General features: G+C 37.0%; 1 protein-coding gene across 6 annotated transcripts in view; it reads left to right on the forward strand.

Annotated features, from left to right (window-relative positions):
* The first annotated feature begins 307 nt into the window (after positions 1–307).
* FOXP4 (forkhead box P4) overlaps positions 308–21,554 on the forward strand; it is a 37,576-nt gene continuing 16,329 nt past the window's right edge. For 3 of the 6 annotated variants that reach the window (XM_075195986.1, XM_075195987.1, XM_075195989.1), the window contains exons 1-2: positions 310–753; positions 20,732–20,918. In XM_075195986.1, coding sequence (XP_075052087.1) covers positions 20,748–20,918 — 171 coding nt within the window. In that variant the 5' untranslated portion in view covers positions 310–753; positions 20,732–20,747. Of the gene's footprint in view, positions 754–20,731; positions 20,919–21,554 lie in introns of all 6 variants that reach the window. The other 3 variants (XM_075195985.1, XM_075195984.1, XM_075195990.1) reach the window with 3 other exon arrangements.

Genomic DNA, 21,554 nt, shown 5'->3' on the forward strand with positions numbered 1-21,554 from the left:
AGCAGTAGGAGGCCGGGGAGTCCTAGAACAAGAGAAGAGTGATAGAAGAAAAGCGGGATAGAAGCGCCCTCCGAGCCGGCAGAGCGAGCTGCTGGCTTTTTTGTGAATAAGCCCTGTCTGAATCCGCGTGTGCACTGAGATGTGAAGAGGCGGCTCAGATTTCGTGCCTAGAGAGAAGACCCAATCTTTTCTTCTTCCCCTACCCTGCTTTCTTTTCTTTCAGTCTCAGAGCTGGTGTCTTGCAGAGAGGGAGGAGGGGGCCGGGAGAGGATTGTCTGAATTTTTTTTTTGTGTGTGTGTGTGTGTGTTTTGGGAGGGGAGGGGGTTCTGAGCAGATAGAGAGAGGTGCTGCTCTGCTCTTGTCTTTGTAGTGTCACGGTGGGGGGGCGAGGAAGGAGTTTTTTTCTGCTGTTCCTGAATCCAGTCACTCTCTGCCTGCTGCCTCGGAAGAAGCAAGGACAATCTCTCCCTTCCTCTCAAGTTTTCTTCCCATATCTTGGGAATATTTTCTTTTTCCCCCCCCCCTTTCCTGTATTCCTCCCACATTTTAGAGAAGTGTGTTCCACCTGCTCTTGTGGGATATCCAGTCTCTGGCGCAGACACGGACATTGTGTTTCGTCTGGAGGTTAAGCAGCGACTGGGTGCAACTGAAACTTCTACTCTTTATATAAGTTTTGTTGGTCCTCAGAATATCTGCATGGAGTCTGTCACTGGCAGTTCAGTTGCAGGAAGTTCATTTGAACGTATCTAGAGGTAAGTTTATGGAAATATAATTTTTGAGTTTGTACTCGTATACCAAAACGGACAGCTCGATCCTCATTCTTCCCTTTCTCCCCTCTCTATAGTCATACAGGTTAACATATGGGCTTTGTGAATGAATATATTCATGTGTGTATGTATATATGTGTGTGTGTGTGTGTGTGTGTGTGTGTGTGTGTGTGTGTGTGTGTGTGTGTGTGTGTGTATATATATATATATGTATGTGTATGTATGTGTGCATGTATATGTATATATATATATATATATATATATATATATATATATGTATGTGTATGTATGTATATATATGTATATATATGTGTGTTATATATATATATATATATATATATATATATATATATATATATAAAATATTCTCCCCAGTGTGCACCATATGCACAGTGACTCTGGGAGCAAGTGCTGTAAACGTGTTCTTACAGTAATCTTTGTTACACAAACGTCTGCAGCAGTGTTTGCCTAAAGCCTGCACATATTTACAGGTTCTGGAAGAAGTTTGGTAAACACTTTGCTTGATAACAAAGTAAATCGGTCACATTGGTTTCCTGTCAGGTGATAGAAACATTTCATGTCTATGATATGTTAATATAACTTTAAAAGACATAACATATGCTCAGGGCCCAGACTCGCCACAGTGATCATTGAGATTTCACAAGTGTAATGGTTTTGATGTGGGTTTTGTTGTCAAAGGAAAACTTGCGTGGTATCTGACTTGTGTATAACTTGCTCCTTGAACAATAAAGTAAGGAACCTTTAGTAAACCTCTTTCCAAGTACTTGGAACAATCTGAAATGTTGAAGTGATTTTTATTAACAAAATTTTATAAAAACATATTTGGATGACATTAATTTTAGCACTCCGAACAATTATTGCTTGAATAACAGGTTAGTTTTGGAGCACCTTAATGCAAACTGTTATTGCATATAAGTATAGTGTAATTTTATGGTTGTGAAAGGGCCATGTACTCGTGACTATGGCGGGTTTAGTGCAAATCTTGTGAGACCTGCCTGTCATATCCCCATACGCTAACGAGGTGACAGTAATCAGGGAATGATTGCTCCCATTATCTGTGTGGGTGTTTCTAAGTGTGTGCTTGGTATGTAAATATATGTAGATATGTTGGGAATATAGATGCCAAAATATACTTGCTTATTAGGCCAAATGGCAACATAATTTGCATTAACATATATATCTGCAAATACCTTCTACACTTTATTTTATTTTATTAGCATTTATTTTGTTCTGTGATGTGGGGGTGCTGTGCCTCTTAAGGCCACTATTCCAAGCCTGTGAGTGCGGCTGTGGTGGATCTTCTTTTCCATATGACGCTTTTGTGTTGTCTTTTCTCAGACACAACTTTTCTCTGTTAGTAAATGCTGTTGCCTTGGGAGTGGCATCTTTTGATATGTCTACTTACTGTACCCCTGAACATTCACTTGTTCTGTATGGGGCTAAAGCGGAGCTTTGCTTAACTGACCCCCAAATCATTGTACTACTTGGCTTCCTCTGGGAAAAAAAGTCTTAATTAGTCACTCATCCCTCTTAAGTGGGACATTTTTTTTTGTAGCTACCTCTGCATGACCTTTACTGGCTCAACCTTCATTTTATGGTCTTGGTACTAAAATTACTATTTCTTGCTAGAAAGCCTCTTGTGTGGGTTTTGTTTGTGTACTGTCGTCAGGATGGCTAGTATGCATTCCTCTGTTTGTATATAGGTTAATGATTACATGTATACATTAGAGAAAAAAAAATATCTGTATGTATACAAGTGCAGTTTTGTCCTATAAATATTGGAGGCTGTCTTTAAAACTTTTTATATATATATACATATATATATATATATATATATATATATACACACATCCATACATCCAGACTGTTTTGTATTTTTGTCTTAAATACACAATATTTAATGTGCAGATTTCTAGTTTGTAGTATGTGTGTTATGATTATATTAAAAATTATGGAATTTGCAGGCATAACTTTTCAAAGATGACAATATTCATATTGGTGTGCACAGGTAATTGTACTAACGTGTGTAATATATGTATATATATACACACATTTTCCAAAGACATACATATGTGTCTGTATATGTAGAGCAAGTGAAGATGTCTGGATACTATAACTTCACGCTAGAATGGGAGAGCATTGAATTTATGATGTCTGGGATGTGCAACTTGTATGTCTGTCTTCCTATTTCGCCTTCAGAGTTTTGTGTTCGTGTGATTGGGATACATGAACTTGTTTCCATATGTAACAATACTGCGCATTGTGCTCTCTTGTGAGAGCACTTTTGGGCTCTCAGATGCCAGTTGGAAAAGTCTGGGGCTTTATTGTTTCAGAGGATGTTGGGGAGTTTTTGTTGCTTAAAACAGATTGGAAAAGGAGAGGAAAAACTGCTTTGGGGTTCAGCAATACAAAAACAAATCCACAGCTTTAAATTTTAACAGTAAATAAGAAACAAAGCTGTGACATTTTTACTGATTTTGTCAGGCGTCTTGTGTGCCAGATTCCTGAACTTTTGTCTTTTTTCACTATCGAAAATATATTTAAAAATTCCTAAGAAAAAATTCTACTATATGTTGCATTAACACAGAAGTTATTTTACTTACAGTACTTGATGGACTAATATAGATAACCACAGGAGCTCTTCCAAATTTCCCTGGTGTAAAATTCTTAGTGCAGTGCTTGTGCAGTGGTATTTATTTGAATAGAACGTATTCACAAAGTAGCTTTCTGCGCCAATACTTCTTAAGTTCACTTCATGTGAAAGTAATATACTCACGGTAGCAGTGTATAATGATACTGGCAAGTAATCTGTCTGATCCATTTTCCCGATATCCTCTGATCTTCCCGAGAGCTGTGAATATCCAACTTATGTAGTATATGTAGCTAAAAATAAATGTAAAAATGATACTGCTATAAATATTGTAAAAAATATTCTTGCTGGTATAAATTAAATAATTTTCCTTTTTCATGACTAACAGGTAAAGCATAAAAAAATTGAATTATGTTTTGGAAGATAGAATCTTCTCAATATGTGAGCAAAACTTTTAATTTACATGTTTGTATTTACCACTAAAATAGGTCACATTCAATATTGTTTTATAGTATTTCTAAACAAACCCTTATTTTTATTCTCTATATATCAGAATGTTGACGTAAAATGTACACTCCAATAACACACACACGTGGTGTAAATAAGGAGCCTATGTAAATATGTGATTTTCTTTTTACAGAATAATTCCAGGTGCCTTACTTGTAGGTCTGTGAAAATCAGTTAATGTGTTGAAATCTGTCCGTCTCTTCCTACATTTTTCTTGGTCTCTTTACTATGTCTGTACACAAGCCTCATTGGCTTCTCCTCACAGTTCTTCATCTAACATGCCAGGTACTGTGTTTAGTCCCTGTCACTCATTTGTTCTGATCTGACATCGGTTTTGTCATTCCAACCAGTTTCCCAGACTGCTTTATACTAGTTCATGATAACAGTTTGTACAGTAATCTTCCGTTATTGAGAGATGGTTGTCCATATTAGTGCATTCCTCTATTGATGTGCTTTATGGATATTTTCATTGTTCATTTGCGTTAGGAGAGAAAGTTGAACACAGTGATATCTGTGGAAATCTCTGTTCAGAGCAGTTGCAAGATAATACACTAGTGTCTAATCTGGAACGAACCAACCTTCATTTATGTGACTGCAGATGTTTCTGTGGGCATATACTTTTTGTAATTGGTACCAATAGAACACCCCCCCTTCCCCCCTGAAAAAAGAAGATACATACAAATTAAATTCTACCAACAGTTTTTTTCGGGGGGGGGGGGGGGGGGGGGGATTTTTCTTATGCATATGTCATCGTCAAAGTATTCTTTGTCATCAGCATTTACGTTTAAAGCACTTTTTCATCATCAAGATGCTACATGAATTTTGTTGTTTACATTACATTTTTTTTTGTATTGAATTTCTGTAGTCTCTACCTTGTTTTGTAGAAATGCAAACGCTGTATAAATGAAACACCTGCTTGGTTGTATAGGTTAATAACGTTTTGTGGGGGAAATAAATAACACCTGTTGAATACAATGATAAGCTTCATATAAGTGAGCAGAGGTTGAATGTTTTCCTAAAAGTGTGGTGATCTTACAGCAACAAGATGAGCTCGGGAAATAATCTTCTGTAGATTGCGATAATAGATACGATTTATCATTAATTTTTATTTTTTTATCATATACCACTATTGTTTATCACAGATCTCTGCATGTTTGACCAAATGCTGCAAGTTTGTGCTTGCTACTGTTGTTGTTTTACTCGGACTATCTACACTGATTTTCTGTGGAGGAGTTCTTTTTTTTTATTCTTTCTGCTTTCTGGGCAGCTCTATTTCTTAGAACACCTTCCAAATTTGCAGCTATTAATGCTGCAGGACTGTTGCAGAAAACATATTTGTTAGACTTCAAGCGTGTAGATCTATAGCACAACTTCCACTGTGTAGAGCAGGAGAATGGCATAAGGGCAAGAGTTGTCTATAACTCTATCAAGGCCAAAGTCACCAGCTGCATATCCCTTTCGGAACTGGGAGGTATTTTAGGGGGTGAGGATGGGATGTTTACACAGCTGAGATCAGTAGGACTGAAGGGAGGGGGCCATGATACTGCACAGTCACCCTACTGCCAGGGCTCTCAGACCCCATAACTTTGGTGTGTAATGAGGCAGGAAATGTGCCATTAAAATCCAAGTGTGTGCAGTGAGGCCACCTTAGTTTTGTCTTCTGTAGCAATGTGTGACATTGTGTGGCTGATCCTGTCTGTGCTACACATTCTGTTTCCTGCAAGACTTTGTGCCACCGAGTGTTTTTGAACGACTGTGTGGCCCATTGTATGCAGAGACTGGTGACACAGTGTGTGAGAGTGAGACATTATATTTCCTTTCCTGCGTTTCTGCTTACCAATGTTCTGCATGTTCGAGGGCAGCGTGTTTGCTCCTGTGTAGTGGTGTGTGTTCTATTAAACTGCTTTTCCCGATTGTTTGCGTAGGACAGTGTTACAGAGACCGAACTACTGCCTTGCGCTTATTTGTACACTGTTCATTTTCTCTTTCGTTCCAAGTGTCTTTTAAATTCCTTCCTAGGCTTGCAAACCAGGGTTTTTTTAAGATCCTCTTAGCGTTACACTTTGTTTGCAGCAGCTTCACTCAGTCTACTTGAAATAATGGTACAATGCTGATTGTAAATTCATAATAGTATTCAACATCATCAACGATAAACTGAAGCAAATTGGATGAAAGCTGCAGTAGATGCCACCAAACCATCATTTTCAGACTTTGTTTTAAGGCTGTGCCTTTAAAGATTCTGTCTTTGTCTTTATCTATATCATCACTAGTTTATAAATGGTAGCATAAAGTTGTTTGAGCAGATCAGTGTGACACTATTGGTTTTGCATAGAAGTGAGAAATTATCTGTGTTCCTGCACCTCATAGTGACAGATGTCCTTGTACATCTGCTCTCTGTGTATTATGCATGTAGCTTTACCTTGTGTCTCTGTACATCTTTGTCATGTCTACTTGTATAACTTGTCATGGTCCTGACACTGCTGCAGAGGTCTTGGGTATCATACACCCTGGTGATATGCCACTCCTCTCATTAGGACAACATAAAGCTGTACATTTATATGGCTGTTCTTGTAGCTACCACATGAGTCAAATCACATTGACATGAAAGTAATCTGGGGGTCCGTATGCTCATTTGTAAATCTAGATGTCTGAAACTACATGGTGTTCTTCTCCTGGGCCTGTGTGACAGTAACTACAATGTTACCATATGCAGTGTCTAACTGTGACTGCTGTTGTGGCATCTGTACTTGTATGACTCTGTAGTACGTACTGGATATTGTTTCCCATTTATTAAAGCTGGAATAAGTGCTTATCAATAGAGACACTAATGCTTACTATTGCTTTCATGTCTCTTTTTAAACTTTTTTTTCTACTACCTTATCTGTGTTTACCAAATACGTACTTAAAATGATAAAATGACTGTCCAAGAATAGCCCCCCAGGACCTCCTCCCTTCTTTCTGTTACCTGAGCAGCTCGTACTGGGGCATTACAGTCTGCCCAGTCCTCTTCAATACAGCTGCATGGAAGAACAGTGTGTTCAGCATTTCTGCTGCAGGTATGGCAGGCAGATGGATGCCCCCGTTCAATGCATAAAAGGTCGCTATCCCCTATTATATATAATGTATGTAAAAGTTTTTTGGACAATATATGAAATTTAAAATGAAGTTCTAATGTGGAAGATATTTTCTTTGATGCACAGCACACTTCCTGTATTCAAATCCATTGAGAACACAACCAGTTGATCTCTTTGTCTGAAATAGGTGACAACAGAAATCAATAACTTGCACTCTGGCATCTAGCAATAGAATATGATATGGGAACGTTTACATATAATTTTGACATTGTTCTTTCATAGCTCTTTTATACAAGTTAAGTTTTGTTATAGACTCAGTGATCATTTAATAAAATAACGCTTCTTATTAATATAGTAAACTTTTATTTTGAGTCCAATTTAACAGGCTGAAGAGCACCTTGAGTCTGTCTGAAGTAACCACTGTTATAAAATCTTGCTCTACAACGGTGTTTAAAGCGTTAATACATATTTTGCTCATGCCTTATCTCTCTATATTGTATCTATAGATTTAAGTCTTGTCTCTGCATATTGTATTATCTCTGTATACTGACTGCACATCTGTTTCTTGTCTCTGCATTCTGTACTGTCCTTGTACATCATCCCTCTGTGTATTCTGCATGGGTTTATTATGTCTGTATGTTGTGTCTGTACATCTCTGTCATGTCTACTTTTATAACTTGTCTCGTGCCTCATAAATATGAGGCTGCTCTGGAGCAGATACCTAACATACCTCTTATAATCTGAATCACTCTTCACTTCATATACTTTCAGTTTTATATGCAGTATATGAACTGCCAGGTCTGAGCTGGGGATAAGGTTGTCTGATTAATAAATGTACAGTTAAAGTAATGGGATCAATGGACCTTTTATATTCTGTAGGAGAAATTAATATAGAAAATGTGTGCTCTATTTTAAACTAATGGAACAATACTGTTGGAAGATGGTCCAAATATTTTCAATTCATTCGGGATGTCACACTCGCAGGCATTTAAAGAAAAGCCATTTAGTCTGTCTACGGAGAGACAAATATATCCACTCTTATGTTAGTGAAACGCCAGTGATGTATTATCAAAATAATTATATTCTAAAGTTCTGTTTTGCTTAATTCAAGGAACATGTTTTTTATTGTTTATTTTCCTTTTTTAATCTGTCTTTGGCTTTGGAGGACTGATTATGACAAGTAATTCCAAAGGTTCCTTTATGCTGTACACGTACAGTTAACTAGCTAAATGGTTGCTTGCAATGTAAAAGACACCAATGTTTATGTTGTTATGGCAGGTCCACTTTAAAAATGGGAGCTACATGATTGATATGATCCCTCCCCAATAACAAACTTAGGCAACCTGTGGCTCCCTAGCAGTTGTTCAACTACAAGTCTCAGCATGTCATGACATAAAAGCATTAGACTAACACGGTTTACTGTGTCATTAAACAAGACAAACAGCAGTTGCTTTAAATAACCTTTCTAAATGCAAGGCTTTTCTATATTTGCAAAGTTGCATGGTTGAATTTACCTTGTTACGTACCTTGACGTTTGTCTAACTCTTTAAGTTCATCCGGCATTAAAGGGTAATTCACCCAAAATCTAATTTATTTATTTTAACTCCCACCAACATTGGCAAAAATCTAAGCAGCGTTCCTGTCGGACACAGGTATTAATTAAACAGAGATGCTTTTCATCACAGTCACGGGTTTTGTTAGAAACTAACAATGTGCTGTTTCTATCTCCCCTTCTGGCAGGGGTTAATTTTTCCAAACTAGGGGAGTCCCCTGCAAGAGGATCTCCATAGTTCTGCTAGTTAGCAGAAGGGTAATGTTGGCTAAAGTTAGTGTTTAGGTGGAAATAGTCTTTCATTTACAGATTCCCATTAGATAGATCCCTATTAACATCACGGTATAATAAAATAATGTAGAACTTGGGAAAAATGTAACTTGTATAACTCCTACAAATTGAGCTGTGTTCTTATCCACTTTTTTTCATTGTTTAACTCCTCAAAAAGCAATGTGAAAACTTTCTTTGTTTCGGTATGAATTTTTTTTTTGTTTTGTTCTTATTTTGGCTATTTTTTTTACTTATAAATAAAAGATAGGAATAGTTTTAACTCTACACTATTATATTTTCTTCCTTGCTTTACAAGTACTGCACCAATATCATCCCAGACTTTTGTCTACCTATATTTTTTGAATATTTTGGACGTGTCCCAATTTGGGCTATTTGGAAGCAGATTGAATTATTTCCAGACCTTTGTTGTAAATGCACAAATTGTCATATCAAGACATATTTATTCAAATTAATGTAGCATATTTAGATAAAGTCAAGGTACTCTTTCTTCCCTATAATTGAATAAGAGTAAAATATTATGGTACTTGGAAGAAACATATAGTTGAAAAAAACACATTTGCCTGCAGTATTTGAAAAACTGAACTGAGAAACACAGCAGACTCAACCCTGACTCGGATTATGAGTCTTCATGAAGTAACTGCTCAATTTGCATTTACTAGCAATGTAGATTATGTTTAAGGCCTTCTGAATGTACTGTATGTATGTTAAGAGTTTGTAGAAGTGTTCTATGTTGCTTTCTATGCAACCTCATGAATGAGATGATGCACTAAGCCATTCAAATTAGATAATTTTACTGGCTTCATTCCAACTTCCCACAAAGCCTTCACTTGCTTCCAACCCCATTTTCCCAGCTCTGTGCTCACATAGGGGAGATGGAGGGGAGGGGTACAAGAGTGGATGGAGAATGTGCTCTCCGCTCTGTTTGTTTTCCCTCTTAGGACATTCATTCCAAGAATTTCTGCATTTAACCTGGTTATCTCTACTCAAGTTCTCTTTCTTTGCTGTGTGCAATCTCCATTCCACTTTTAATCAAGCAGACCACGTAACATGTACCTCTTCTCACATCTTTTGACTGTAAAAAAACAAACCCTCTCTTCTTTCCCTAACAGAATGGTTTGTAAGTTATCCCAATGTCTTTACAATGACAGAAAGGAAAGTGTTATGTTTAAAGTGGAAACTACAGAAAATCGTCATCATAATATTTGTGTGGTTAATATGCAAAGCTTGGTCTTAGCAAGTGTGAATTTCTCAGCAACATTTTAGATTATTTCTCACTTGCTCAATTTATTTTTCAATCTCCAGACAGCTAGACTCTCCAATTGTTAACGGAGAATATTAAAAAAGATAAAAAAAAATCTTCATTTGTAGCGCTTCACAGAGCAGACAGCTGGAACCCTATTTATAATCATTTTACTTTCACTTTTTGTTTTATAAATGTTCGGTACAATATAAAGACCTGGAATATTTTTAACAGAACACTGTATTTCAGTGAATATTTGCATAACAAAACTGACCTTCTGTGTGGTTGAAAGCGATAAAACTACATCCATAAGTTTCATTGGATTGCTGCCCCCAGTGGTCATATTGTGTGGAAGGTGGTAGAGGTTTAGATCGTGCAAGCAATTATTTTTGAACAGAGCATCTTTAAGACATGGTATTATTTTTTCAGCACAAATAGCTCTACAAAACACATAACACATTCTATTTATAAAAATATGTAATGTTACAGTGTGCAAATGCTGTTTTGTACTCTGTGTGGCATGTACGATCATTATACTTTATCAAGGTTAGCCTTTATGTTTATTACATGCAGTGTAAGTCCTACATGTTTAACACCTTTTATTATTGCACATTTTAAACACAAAATTTTAGTACACAAAATAATAATGAATGTCATATGTTTATATTGTAGACACACATTTATAGTGATCTTGTAATACTCTGCACCAGTGAACATTAATGTCTGGGATAATACATTATTTTATTGCTGCAGAATTTTATTTCACTATTTATTTATTTTACTTATAAACTGTGGCTTTTAGTTCTATAATCTTGAGAATGTGCAATGGGTGCAAGCACAATGTTTACAGAAATTATTGACTCAAAACCGTATCTTATCAACAATTGTCAACAGCCCCTAATTATAAGGGACACCCAAACAGACCCAGGTTTTAAAGATTTATCCCTGAAATGTCCCTATATTTCATTACTGACCAACTGCACTATAACATTAATCTTTTTCTGCATGCCATATGCAGTTCTTCATATTTATTCTTATTATCTAATTATCCAATAAATGACATGATGGGAATTATAGTGATCCACCAAGACAATATCACGTGTCATGTGGTAAGATGCACGGCTCAGGTGCAAAGAGTCCCTGGAAACCATTTTCAAATCTTGGCAACAATATCATCATTTATCTATAAAGCGCCACCAATTCTGCAGCGCTGTACAGAGAACTCACTCACATCAGTACCTGCCTCATTGGAGCTTACAGTCTAAGTTCCCTAATACACACACGCACAGAGACACACACAAAGACTAGGGTTAATTTGATAGCCGCCAATTAACCTACTGGTATGTTTGTGGAGTGTGGGAGGAAACCGGAGTTAGTTTTGGAAAACTTTGGTTGAAGCGCTACTGGAAAGGCTGAAGTTTCAAGTGCCAAGGACATAAAACTAGATGTCCCGCCCTACTTAAGTTTAGTTTATTAATCTAGAAGTTAAAATGAGAACTGGTTTGATTGCAAAAGGTATGTATATCCAATGCAATTTAAATAGTTCAAAGTTGGACTCATATTTGGCAATATTGGCCAACTGTTGACTTATTGCCATGTTTAGCCACAGAATTAAAGCAGTGCTCAAGAACTATCTGATTGCATAGTTTGCGGGCATGTTGGTAGATATAGTCATAAGATGACTGTTATCCTCCTGTGTGTGAAAACATCATTACAGGTCTGCATGGGGATTGGTAGTACAGGGTCAAGCTGCAGAATCGTATCCAATTTGACCATTCACATGTGGACAGCAATATACTGGGGTCAAATAAAAAGATTCAGGGGACCATTTGAAGTTGAGGACCCCAGTAATTACTCTTTTTATCTTGTTCTAAAACCGGTTATGATGCTGACAGCTATGATTGCTGTCAGAAAGCAGAGCGCATAAGAATAATGTAAGCGACCGTATTAAGGCAGTCAGCATCTCCACATTTGTTTAATATTTGTAATTCCTGGTGATTCCTTTGGTATTCTGTATCTCTGTCTCTGCATGTATGTCTCTCTTCTGCTTTAGAAATCTGTAATGAGAAAAGTTTCCCATCCATTGTTTAATATTTAAAGGGGCGTGGGTTTATTTTTTTTTTAATTTTTTCATACAGATTTGCTACTCTCTTCTTACCCCCTCCCCAATTAAACGGTTGGAATGTACACGTTAAGCAAAGCGCAGTGTCCTTTGGTGCCCCTGATGATTTAAAAGGGATATTCATTTATGCTTTTAAACACCATGCCGATTAAAATCAGAAAGATTTTCTTCATCAAAATCTAACATCCTTGAAAAATTAATTTGATGCTTCTGTTATCAGTTAATTGAATCAGCTCAGGGACGAGGTTTGTGTGGAGGGTGATTAAAAGCGGCCTCTCTCTGGGCTTTCTTTTCCCTTTCTTATTTCAATCACTGCAACATTATGAAACCTTCCTTTTTATTTTGCCATTTTTCTACATTTTCAGTAAAATAAGAGATGAATAAGGATTGTTCCTCTTGTCTCAGGCAAAGCTTTCAAGCTTCAGGCATGGAAAAGTCCTGTCTTTTCTAAGATGTCCACAAGGCCACTGAATGATAAGGAGAAAGTTCTGTGTTAGGGAATGTTTGCATCCAGCATGAATCACCTGACAAAAGAAAATTAAAAGTAAATGCTTGTCTTGTTTATGGATAGCTGTTTATTTAGAATAAGCAGTTAAACTAACACTTTGAGATTATGGAAGCTCTATGGTATGTGTTGGGCGTTTCTCTCCTCACTCATTGGTTTTAACAATTTTTTGCCTAAACTATAACTCCACCCTAAATGAAACATCTAAATCTGATCTAAAGGAAACAAGTTTATTCCCTTTGAGGGATGTGCGTTATGCAGATGTTATGCAAATTTTTTATATGATAGAATTTGTTTTTTCTGTTTGCAGGAGCTGTTGTTTCCAATGTTTGGGTGAATATTGTCATCAAACAAACAACTGAATGATTTGGTTCCAAACATTCTAAATTTTAGGTCTTGCCTCTGTAACTGACAGAATGCAAATGATTCAGTGTTCATAGTTATCAGCAGAGATAACAGATTAAGTGATAAAGATGAAGTTGGTTGCACAAAATACAATTTTGTGAGATAATTATTTTAATTTTTTTGCCTGTACTGGTCCAGCAGTATAGAGTGGCCACTAAGCAATTGTTTTGCTGATCAGATTTTCATAGAGAAGGCTGAGTATTTAAGGTAGCTGATGATGTCATTTTCTTATTAGATTACATAGAGCCTTTATGGTTCTACCATATTGCCAAACACCAAGAATAACAAAATGTGGCCATCCAGCCTGTGGGCAAATCCCCAGGGTGTGGTGATCTGACTATAGAGAATTTGTTTATTTTAACCCCAACATTGTTTAGAAAGATTTCTGGGTTAATATGTTAAATATGGTGTACATGAGTCTGTTAATGTGGCTATCGAATTTGTAAGCAATACCATAATAATCTTACTACAGACTGTGTCTTCTCTATTAGCCCCATGAGCTGGCACTCTACAAAACACGTGCCTCTATAGTACTTGAGACCTCACCATGCAGGCACACGTCACAATTTAATTAGGCGACCCTAATTAACAAAACTTGGCACTCGCCTCTCTCCTGCCCTTGTCTTCTCTGGCTGAGAATCAATGGCTTTGATATGCTAATTAGGGAGTAATTTAATTTCAAAGGCCGCAATTAACAAGGGTGTTGTGGACATGCTGTAGTTAAGCGGCGTAATCTAATTTGCATTAGTAACAAGCAGGGACTAATTAGAAGCTTAATTAGACACTTAGCTGGCTCTCATGTTTACCTTTTTAATGAGATGGAGAAGATAAGCTTCCTCTTCTTGTACAGTACTTCTTAACTTTCAAGATCTCATAGTGTGGATCTGCGTAGGCCAGTTACTCCACTGCGAGAAAAGCAACCCCCAAAGAACTATTTTAAGTCTATCAATTTCTAATTGATTTGTCCATCTTGTAGAATATAGACTAAAGCAGTTATAGCCAACCTTATACAGATCAGGGGCCCTCTAATTTTCAAAAGGGCCACACCTTACATTTAATCTCAGTAATAATGTAAAACAACATATTTAGTCAAAGAAAGCTATAACAAATCTGACAATAAAGCTTGCAGGAGCTTTGGGCAGCAGGTGAAGGCTTATGTGTGTGTGGGGGGGGGGGGGGGGGGGGGGCACATGCAGCACTAGGACCACCTGTTGCCATCACTGGACTATCTAAATTTGATGGATGAAAGTCGTTCCAAAGTGTTGATCGACAGGTCATTTGGTTGGTCATACTGTTTAATATTTTCCGACCAATCATGTAGTGTGTATGCACTCATGCTCACGATCTCCATAGAGTTTACAGAGTCGGGCTCTTTTCAGGCGATGCTAACAATGAATGTTCCGGTGAATAAATGTAGAGAGTTCTGTAGAAGGAATAATTCATTTGTTCGTTCTGAGACATAATGTTTAGTTTCAGAGTCACAGAAGCTAACGAAATTCGTTAGGACATGTGGATAGCTATAACAAGGCGGTTTTTATCTGTGTGACAAGAATGAATGAATGAATGAATGAATATTGACAACTAGAGGACCAGATGTAGAGCACAGATCTGAAGGTAAATTCCGCCAGTGTGTATGCATAAATTGTCAGACTGATCAGACTTTCAGGTACAATCGTTTGAGATAACATGTCTGTCGTAAAATTCTTCAGTGTCTACCTAGCCTTAGTTTCAAGTATATGCACAGTGTTTGACCATGAAATGCAAGTTGCAGTCTCACAATATAAGGGCTTATTAACAACATGATGCAGTATACACACACATGCTGCTACTCATCGGATTCTGTCATTTGTTCTGTACAGTTACCATATTAAAACAACCAATTGAGAGCTACAGCACTTTTTCATGCACTTTGCACCATGTTTTCAAATCAGCCCAACAGTTGTTTATTGCTACTTATTGTCCTCCTACTTCCTAAAGCTGGGTATATACTACAGGGATTTCAGACGATTATCGGGCCAATAATTCGATAAACAACTGGCCCGATATCACATTAGTGTGAACACTACATTGATGAATGATTATCATTCCAAAGCACATCATATCATTTCATTTGATTTTTAAACCTGATTAAAAATCTCGTTCAATGATAGTACGATGTCATTCCAAGGGGATCTTGGACTCTAGTCAGATGTAGAGGCGTGAGAACACGAGACTGGGCATATCCAAAGCTCTATCTCAACTAATTTAATATACTTAGTAAATGTATTGCCTATTATTTATTACCACTGGTACTATACACTAACCAAACTCCTCAAAATGTTCTCTCCTCTTTCCCTGACTGTTGGTGGCGCTTTGGCCACCGGGACACCAGGGTGCACATTTGATGGACCTGCCCGGTTATTGCCCCCTTCTGGGACAAGATGCCACAGGGACGATGGATCCTTGGATATTTTTGCAGTGTTGCCCCCGCCTTCAAGATCTTGTAAAGTTATCCAAAACATTAGCTTCACACATACTGCCGGCTGCCAGGACCCTCTTAGCTTTGTACTGGAAAAATCATCTCTCTCCATCCCTCTCCGTTCTCAAAAGGCAGATATGGCATGTTGCAGCCATGCAGAAGATATCCTATTACCTTCATGATGGAGGCCATGTTTTTAATCAAGTTTTGGCGGCCTAGCTATTTGCGAAAATGTAGACCTCCGCCCCTCTCTTTCTGCTACCCACCTTTTCCGGTGCCCCATGTGTAGTGAATAACTTGTCCTATACACTCTTCCTTACTCACCTGCAGTCATCCCCAAATTATGTATATTGGTCCTCCACCCCTGCTCCTGTACCCCTCCCACATTTTCAATCTCATTTTTAAATAATGTTATATTATTGCTGATTGTAAACCTTTCAAAAATGGTCTTCTGTTGTGATTTGAATACATTTCAATATTTTCTATGTGTTTTTTGAAAGTTTAACCTTTTTATATCTGTTTAATCTTTTTTTTTTTTTTTCTTATTTGTATATTTTACTGAACACTCAAAATAAAGGAATATAATATATATATATATATATATATATATATATATAAACACCTACTTCTTCCTCCCAAGTGTCAAATACAATAAAGCCTGGATTTAGGCTTCTAGTTCCAGATTCAAGAAAATACCTTTTATTTAAAAACACAGGGAAAAATACTTTATTTTACTAGTAAAGCACTTTTTCCTTTGGGCACTCCAGGCAAATGCAATCTTGAGATCGCTTTAGCATTCAGAGGACAGGGGCGGTACAAGTAGATGGTAAATAGCATGGCAGGCAATGGCTACCACCTGCGATAGCTGAATTTAGGCCTCATCTCCCTTAAGATAACTAGACCCTTTAGAGTGAAAGTTCAAATTGAGCAGGGAGTGATGTTAATGATTCAATAGCTTTTGTACAGCGCAGTGTAATATGGTGGCACTATATAAATAAACAATAAATACAAAATTAAATCATATGACAGTTCATTTGAAAACCTGTTACAAGCAGTCACATGATTTTCTTAAAGGTGAACTCCCAATGGTTTTTTTTGCTGCCCACAATTAATAAGCTAATTTGTAAATCATTGTTTAGGTTCTCATTTGCAGTACAGTTAATGCTTCTATAATGTATCACAAAAAGGCCAGAGCTTGGCTGGCTATATAGGAGGATGTGAAAGCCCAGTCTGGTATCTTTTCAAGTTCATTTAACACAGGCCATGTGGATTCTACATCAGACAAGTAGACATAGGTATATTTAAAAGACATGTGCACTTTATTTTTATCAGAAGGCAGTGGGAAAATACAAAAGCAATGACTTGCAAATGATCCAATTATGCATATAAATTTAAAATAATGTGGAATTCCCTTTTTAATGTTGTACTGTAATGTACAGACCTGTATGCAAAGAATATTCTCAAGGGACAGAAGCCAGGATCATGGCATGTGGGAACTGCAATTTCTGAATAGATTACTAGGGAACTTTGCTCCGCAAATATCGACAAACATATTTGCAGAGACAAACTGCTGTGTATATAAATATAGACACACCTTACATATGGTGTAAACAGTCTTTGCACATATATACTGAAACATCTTACACAAGCACACATGTTTATGTTGAAACTTTACATATGAATTTATGCTTCTCACATATATACTTAAAAGTTTTACACATGCTTATGTTGTAGCCTTAGTGTACAAATTATTTAGGGTTTTTTTTCCTATATGTTGTATGTGTGAGTTTATTAGTGCTTTCTTATAGGTGTTGTGAAGTGTTAACACAAGTAATAGGCTGAGCACATTTTTCCTATCTGTGGGGTGTGGGAGGACAAGGTCCAGGACCCTTCACCCGGCTACTTGTGTCAGGTGTACAGGTAAAACAATAAGCGTTCTTCCTCCTCACCCCCTTCTTATCTCAATCATCCCCTCCCTGCTCAGTTTGACCTGTGCAGCAGAATGTGGATTGGCCACTTTTGTGTGTTGGCTGTAAACGAACGCCCTGCAATGTTTACTTACCAAGAGGGGCACTAATACCTTGAGCTAGCTGCCCCTAATATTTTCAACAGCAGCGAGCAGGGCAATGCATTCATACAGCTGACGGATTCCTTCTTTCAGGCAGTTTGTTTTTGGTCCGTCTACTTCTGCACTTCATGTGTGAGTAACAAGTTGTAGTAGTATACAACCTTCATGTCTGTGACACGTTCTGTTTTAATGTAGTTAGAAGAGTATTGTTTAATATATGGTTATACATTGTCTTCACATAAAATGTTGTGTGTCTATAAACGATTGACACATTTGTTTAGTACAGTGTCTAAAGTAATTGAAAGTATGTTTGTTTTTTTTATCAAATGTTTCTGTGTCTTATTTTGCATAATCTTTAACATTTTACTCCCTGTCTCCTTTTTCCAACAGCTTGCCCATTATAAAATACCTGAATTGTCTTTACACCTTTCTTTTCTAACAGCCTTACTCAATGCTAACAGGTTATTTGTCGCTTGGGTATCTGGGTGGTATATTGTAATGTTTACTCAACAACATCTAAGGGCCTCATTTAGAGCTGTGAGCAAATTTGCTCCTGGGCAAACCATGTTGCAATGAAAGTGGTGCAATCACATATATTTATTTTTTCAGGAAGCGACAATAGTCCTCTGCTTATGCCTGTAGCCCACAAATAATGGGCCGCTTTATTTGTACACTGCTATTTAGAGATGATAGGACACGCCCCCTCCCAAATAAAAATCTGTACGCACATTTTACATTTTCCCTACCCCCCTCTCTGCAGTGCCACATGGTTTTGCCAAGGTGTACATTTGCTCCTAAATGAGACACCTAAGTGTTCACCCTTTGATATTATGAATTGTGTTTCACAGACGTAGCTAGAATGAATAAAAACTAATTTTGTGTCTTCTCCCCAACACTACAAACCGTGGCACAATTTCAAGATCTATTGGCAAGACCTTAATGTATTCCTGCATTTCAAGCATCCTTTGATGTAAACATTCTTTCTTATACCAATAAGTGGGCTGATAATATGGAGAATATAAAGTTGGTAGTAGGAAGTTGTTGTTCCAAAGTAAAAATTTTTCTTGTGAAAAAAGTCAATAAAATGTAAAGGAAATGTGTAAATCTTTTTTTCTTTTTTTTTTTTTAATTCTCCTTGAACTGCAAAGATTTTGAACAAAACAGGGAGCTGCTTAAGTGAGCATCCGTTTGGGTAGCGCATTTTGCGTAATTTTGCACTGCGTATGCCCAGAAACCAAACTTTTGCAATTGCACGTAATTCATATCCGCACACATCTGACACTTACTACTGTTTACGTCTTAAGAGGCAGAATGGAGGAAGGAATGGGTGGACCAACGTAGGGGAATGTTCACGCAGATGCGACTAATTCAAATCCTGCGTTTAGCATAACTATGCTTGTTTTCAGCCATATCTTTTGCACCTGCTACAGGGCATGTGTAAATAAATGTCAGATGATGTTGATGACCAAAATGACATTATCTCTGTTTACTATTTGTTCATGCCTGTTTCTCAGTAACTTGCACAGAATAGCTATGTATTATTATTATTATTATTATTAATCTTCATAGGGCACCACATGAGCTCCACAGCGCCGTACAGAAGGCAAACAACAATACAGTATATGATATAACCATGCAATACAATAAACACTACAACACAGCTAATGGTAGCCTGAAAGAAAAAAGTTAGTTAATGAGTAAAAGAGGGAGGAGGGCCCTGCTCACTAGAACTTGCAATCTAAAGGGAAAGGGGCAGACAAACGATTTACACATGGGGTAAGCTAATTATAGCAGAAGACTGATTTTCAATACGTATTGTATGCACTGTAAGCATTGATGATTTATTTAGTTATTTTAAAATGGTAGATGAAATGGAGAAAAAATTGTGTTTTTATGTTTGTTTTTGGTTATTATATTGTTATATAGTTATTTAAGCTTGGGCATATAAAAGCTATGTGCATTCTAATGTGAATTCATTGTAAATATGCATTTAATAAGCATAGTACAAATGCTCCTAAAATATAATCCAGCCTGTATGTGTGTCTACATTTATGGAAAATACATACAATTTATACAGAGTGTATTTTCACTCCTGTTCGCATTGTATCTTATCTTAAGAAGCATTTGGTTTTGAATATGGGAGGAACTACGGAAAAGTTGCATACTCTTTGTCAATGTAGAAATTATGCCCATTTTGTATTCTGACATAAATCAGGCCGTACATTTGCAGCCATACCACATCAAGGAGAAGGGAGGTGACTATTTACTCAACACAAGTTACTATATAGAAATAATTGACCACATACACTGTAGACATATACATTTACTGTTCAGTGAACACAAACTCCATTTTTAAAATAACCCTTTAATGCTATTTAAATGTTTTTGGGTTTATTAGTTGTGGTTTTTTTGGGGTGTTTTTTTTTGGTCACAGAATGAAGTTTCTAAATGTTATGTAATGAAGTGCCATTTCGCAGCTTAACTATAGAAGCCACACACACTCATGTGTATCTACATTGACGGCTGACTGCGCCATTTTGGTGATTTCCTATCCACCTGATTGCTGCACTCCATATGCAAAGCTTAATGCTGTTGCAGTTACACATTTTTAAGGGAGTCCAATGACCTAATGATGTAACATTAACAGAGATTCACCCTGGTAGGGCTGGCCCAGGTAGGTGTGTGGAGATTTTTAATTTGGCCTATTGAACAAGGCAGTATCAGCATAACTCACCTGGTATCAAGTAATGCTCTACAAAACTGATGCACAGTGAAAATGTGGTAGTTAAGGTGCCATCTGGATATCTGTGTGTAAACGTAAACTGGTTTCCTTTATATAAACTGAAATATTAGAAACATTTACACTTAAGTCCCTACCCCTTTTGTCAAAAGCTCAAATATATAATACAATGAATCTATAGCCCCCAAGTTTGGCATTTAAATTTATAAATGTACATTGGGAAATTACTGTGTCATTTTTGTAAGTTGTGTAAGAGTGTGTTAATCCTATACCTATGTGTATGAGTGTGTTAATCTATACATATCTTATCCACATGGCGGTGTCTCATGAATGTTCTTGCGTCTTCCAGATATCAGTAATCTTTCATTTTAATTTTTTTTTTTTACTTAGGTTTTAAAAACAAGTCATGATGGTGGAATCCGCATCTGAGTCGATACGATCAACTCCAACCAGTCAGAATGGAGTGGGCAGTCTTCCAAACCAATCAGACGGAGGTGGAGCAAGGGAAGGTAGTGCAAGTGGGGATGCTAATGGAGAATTAAGTACAGCAGAACTCTTGCACTTCCAACAGCAGCAGGTAAAGAGCAAGCAAAAGAAACTAGCTGATAACCAGAAAAATGGGGTCACTTTAGAAGCCACTTTTTATAAACGTTCGGTCTGTGAGAACAGGAACAGCATTAATATTTTTCCAGACATCTATACTAGTGTTAAGCTCAGTGGTGTTCAGGTTTGTATAAACGTCTAAACTCCATACCAGTTTAGTAGGAAACCATATAAAACAAACATCTTACCACTGAGAAGGAGGGTGGGAGATTAAATTAGGACCTGCCCCATAGACCTGCGAACAAAAACCAGCAGATTTTTTTACTGTACTAATTAATAATAATAATAATAATAATAATTGAATCTCCCCCTTTAGAATGGTAATTCTGGAAGTTTTATCAGAGCATCAGGCAAGGTTCTTGTTTTGTTTGTCACCCACATCCTAGACATACATTTTAGATTGTTACGTTTTATGTTCCACATTTATAAAGCAGAAGGTTTGGATAAATGTAACTGGCTTGTTAATATGGTCTTCTTTCCATGGTGTCATATGTTGTTTTTCCTTGTGACCTTTTTTGTGCTATGGAGGAAAGCAAATGTGGAAGGAAGTGTTGGGGAAGACCATATAGGTAAAGGTGACAGACACAGTGTGACCTCTAGATCTTACACT

The sequence above is a fragment of the Mixophyes fleayi genome, chromosome 2 (genome assembly GCF_038048845.1).
Source record: "Mixophyes fleayi isolate aMixFle1 chromosome 2, aMixFle1.hap1, whole genome shotgun sequence".
In the NCBI taxonomy this organism is placed as follows: domain Eukaryota; kingdom Metazoa; phylum Chordata; class Amphibia; order Anura; family Limnodynastidae; genus Mixophyes; species Mixophyes fleayi.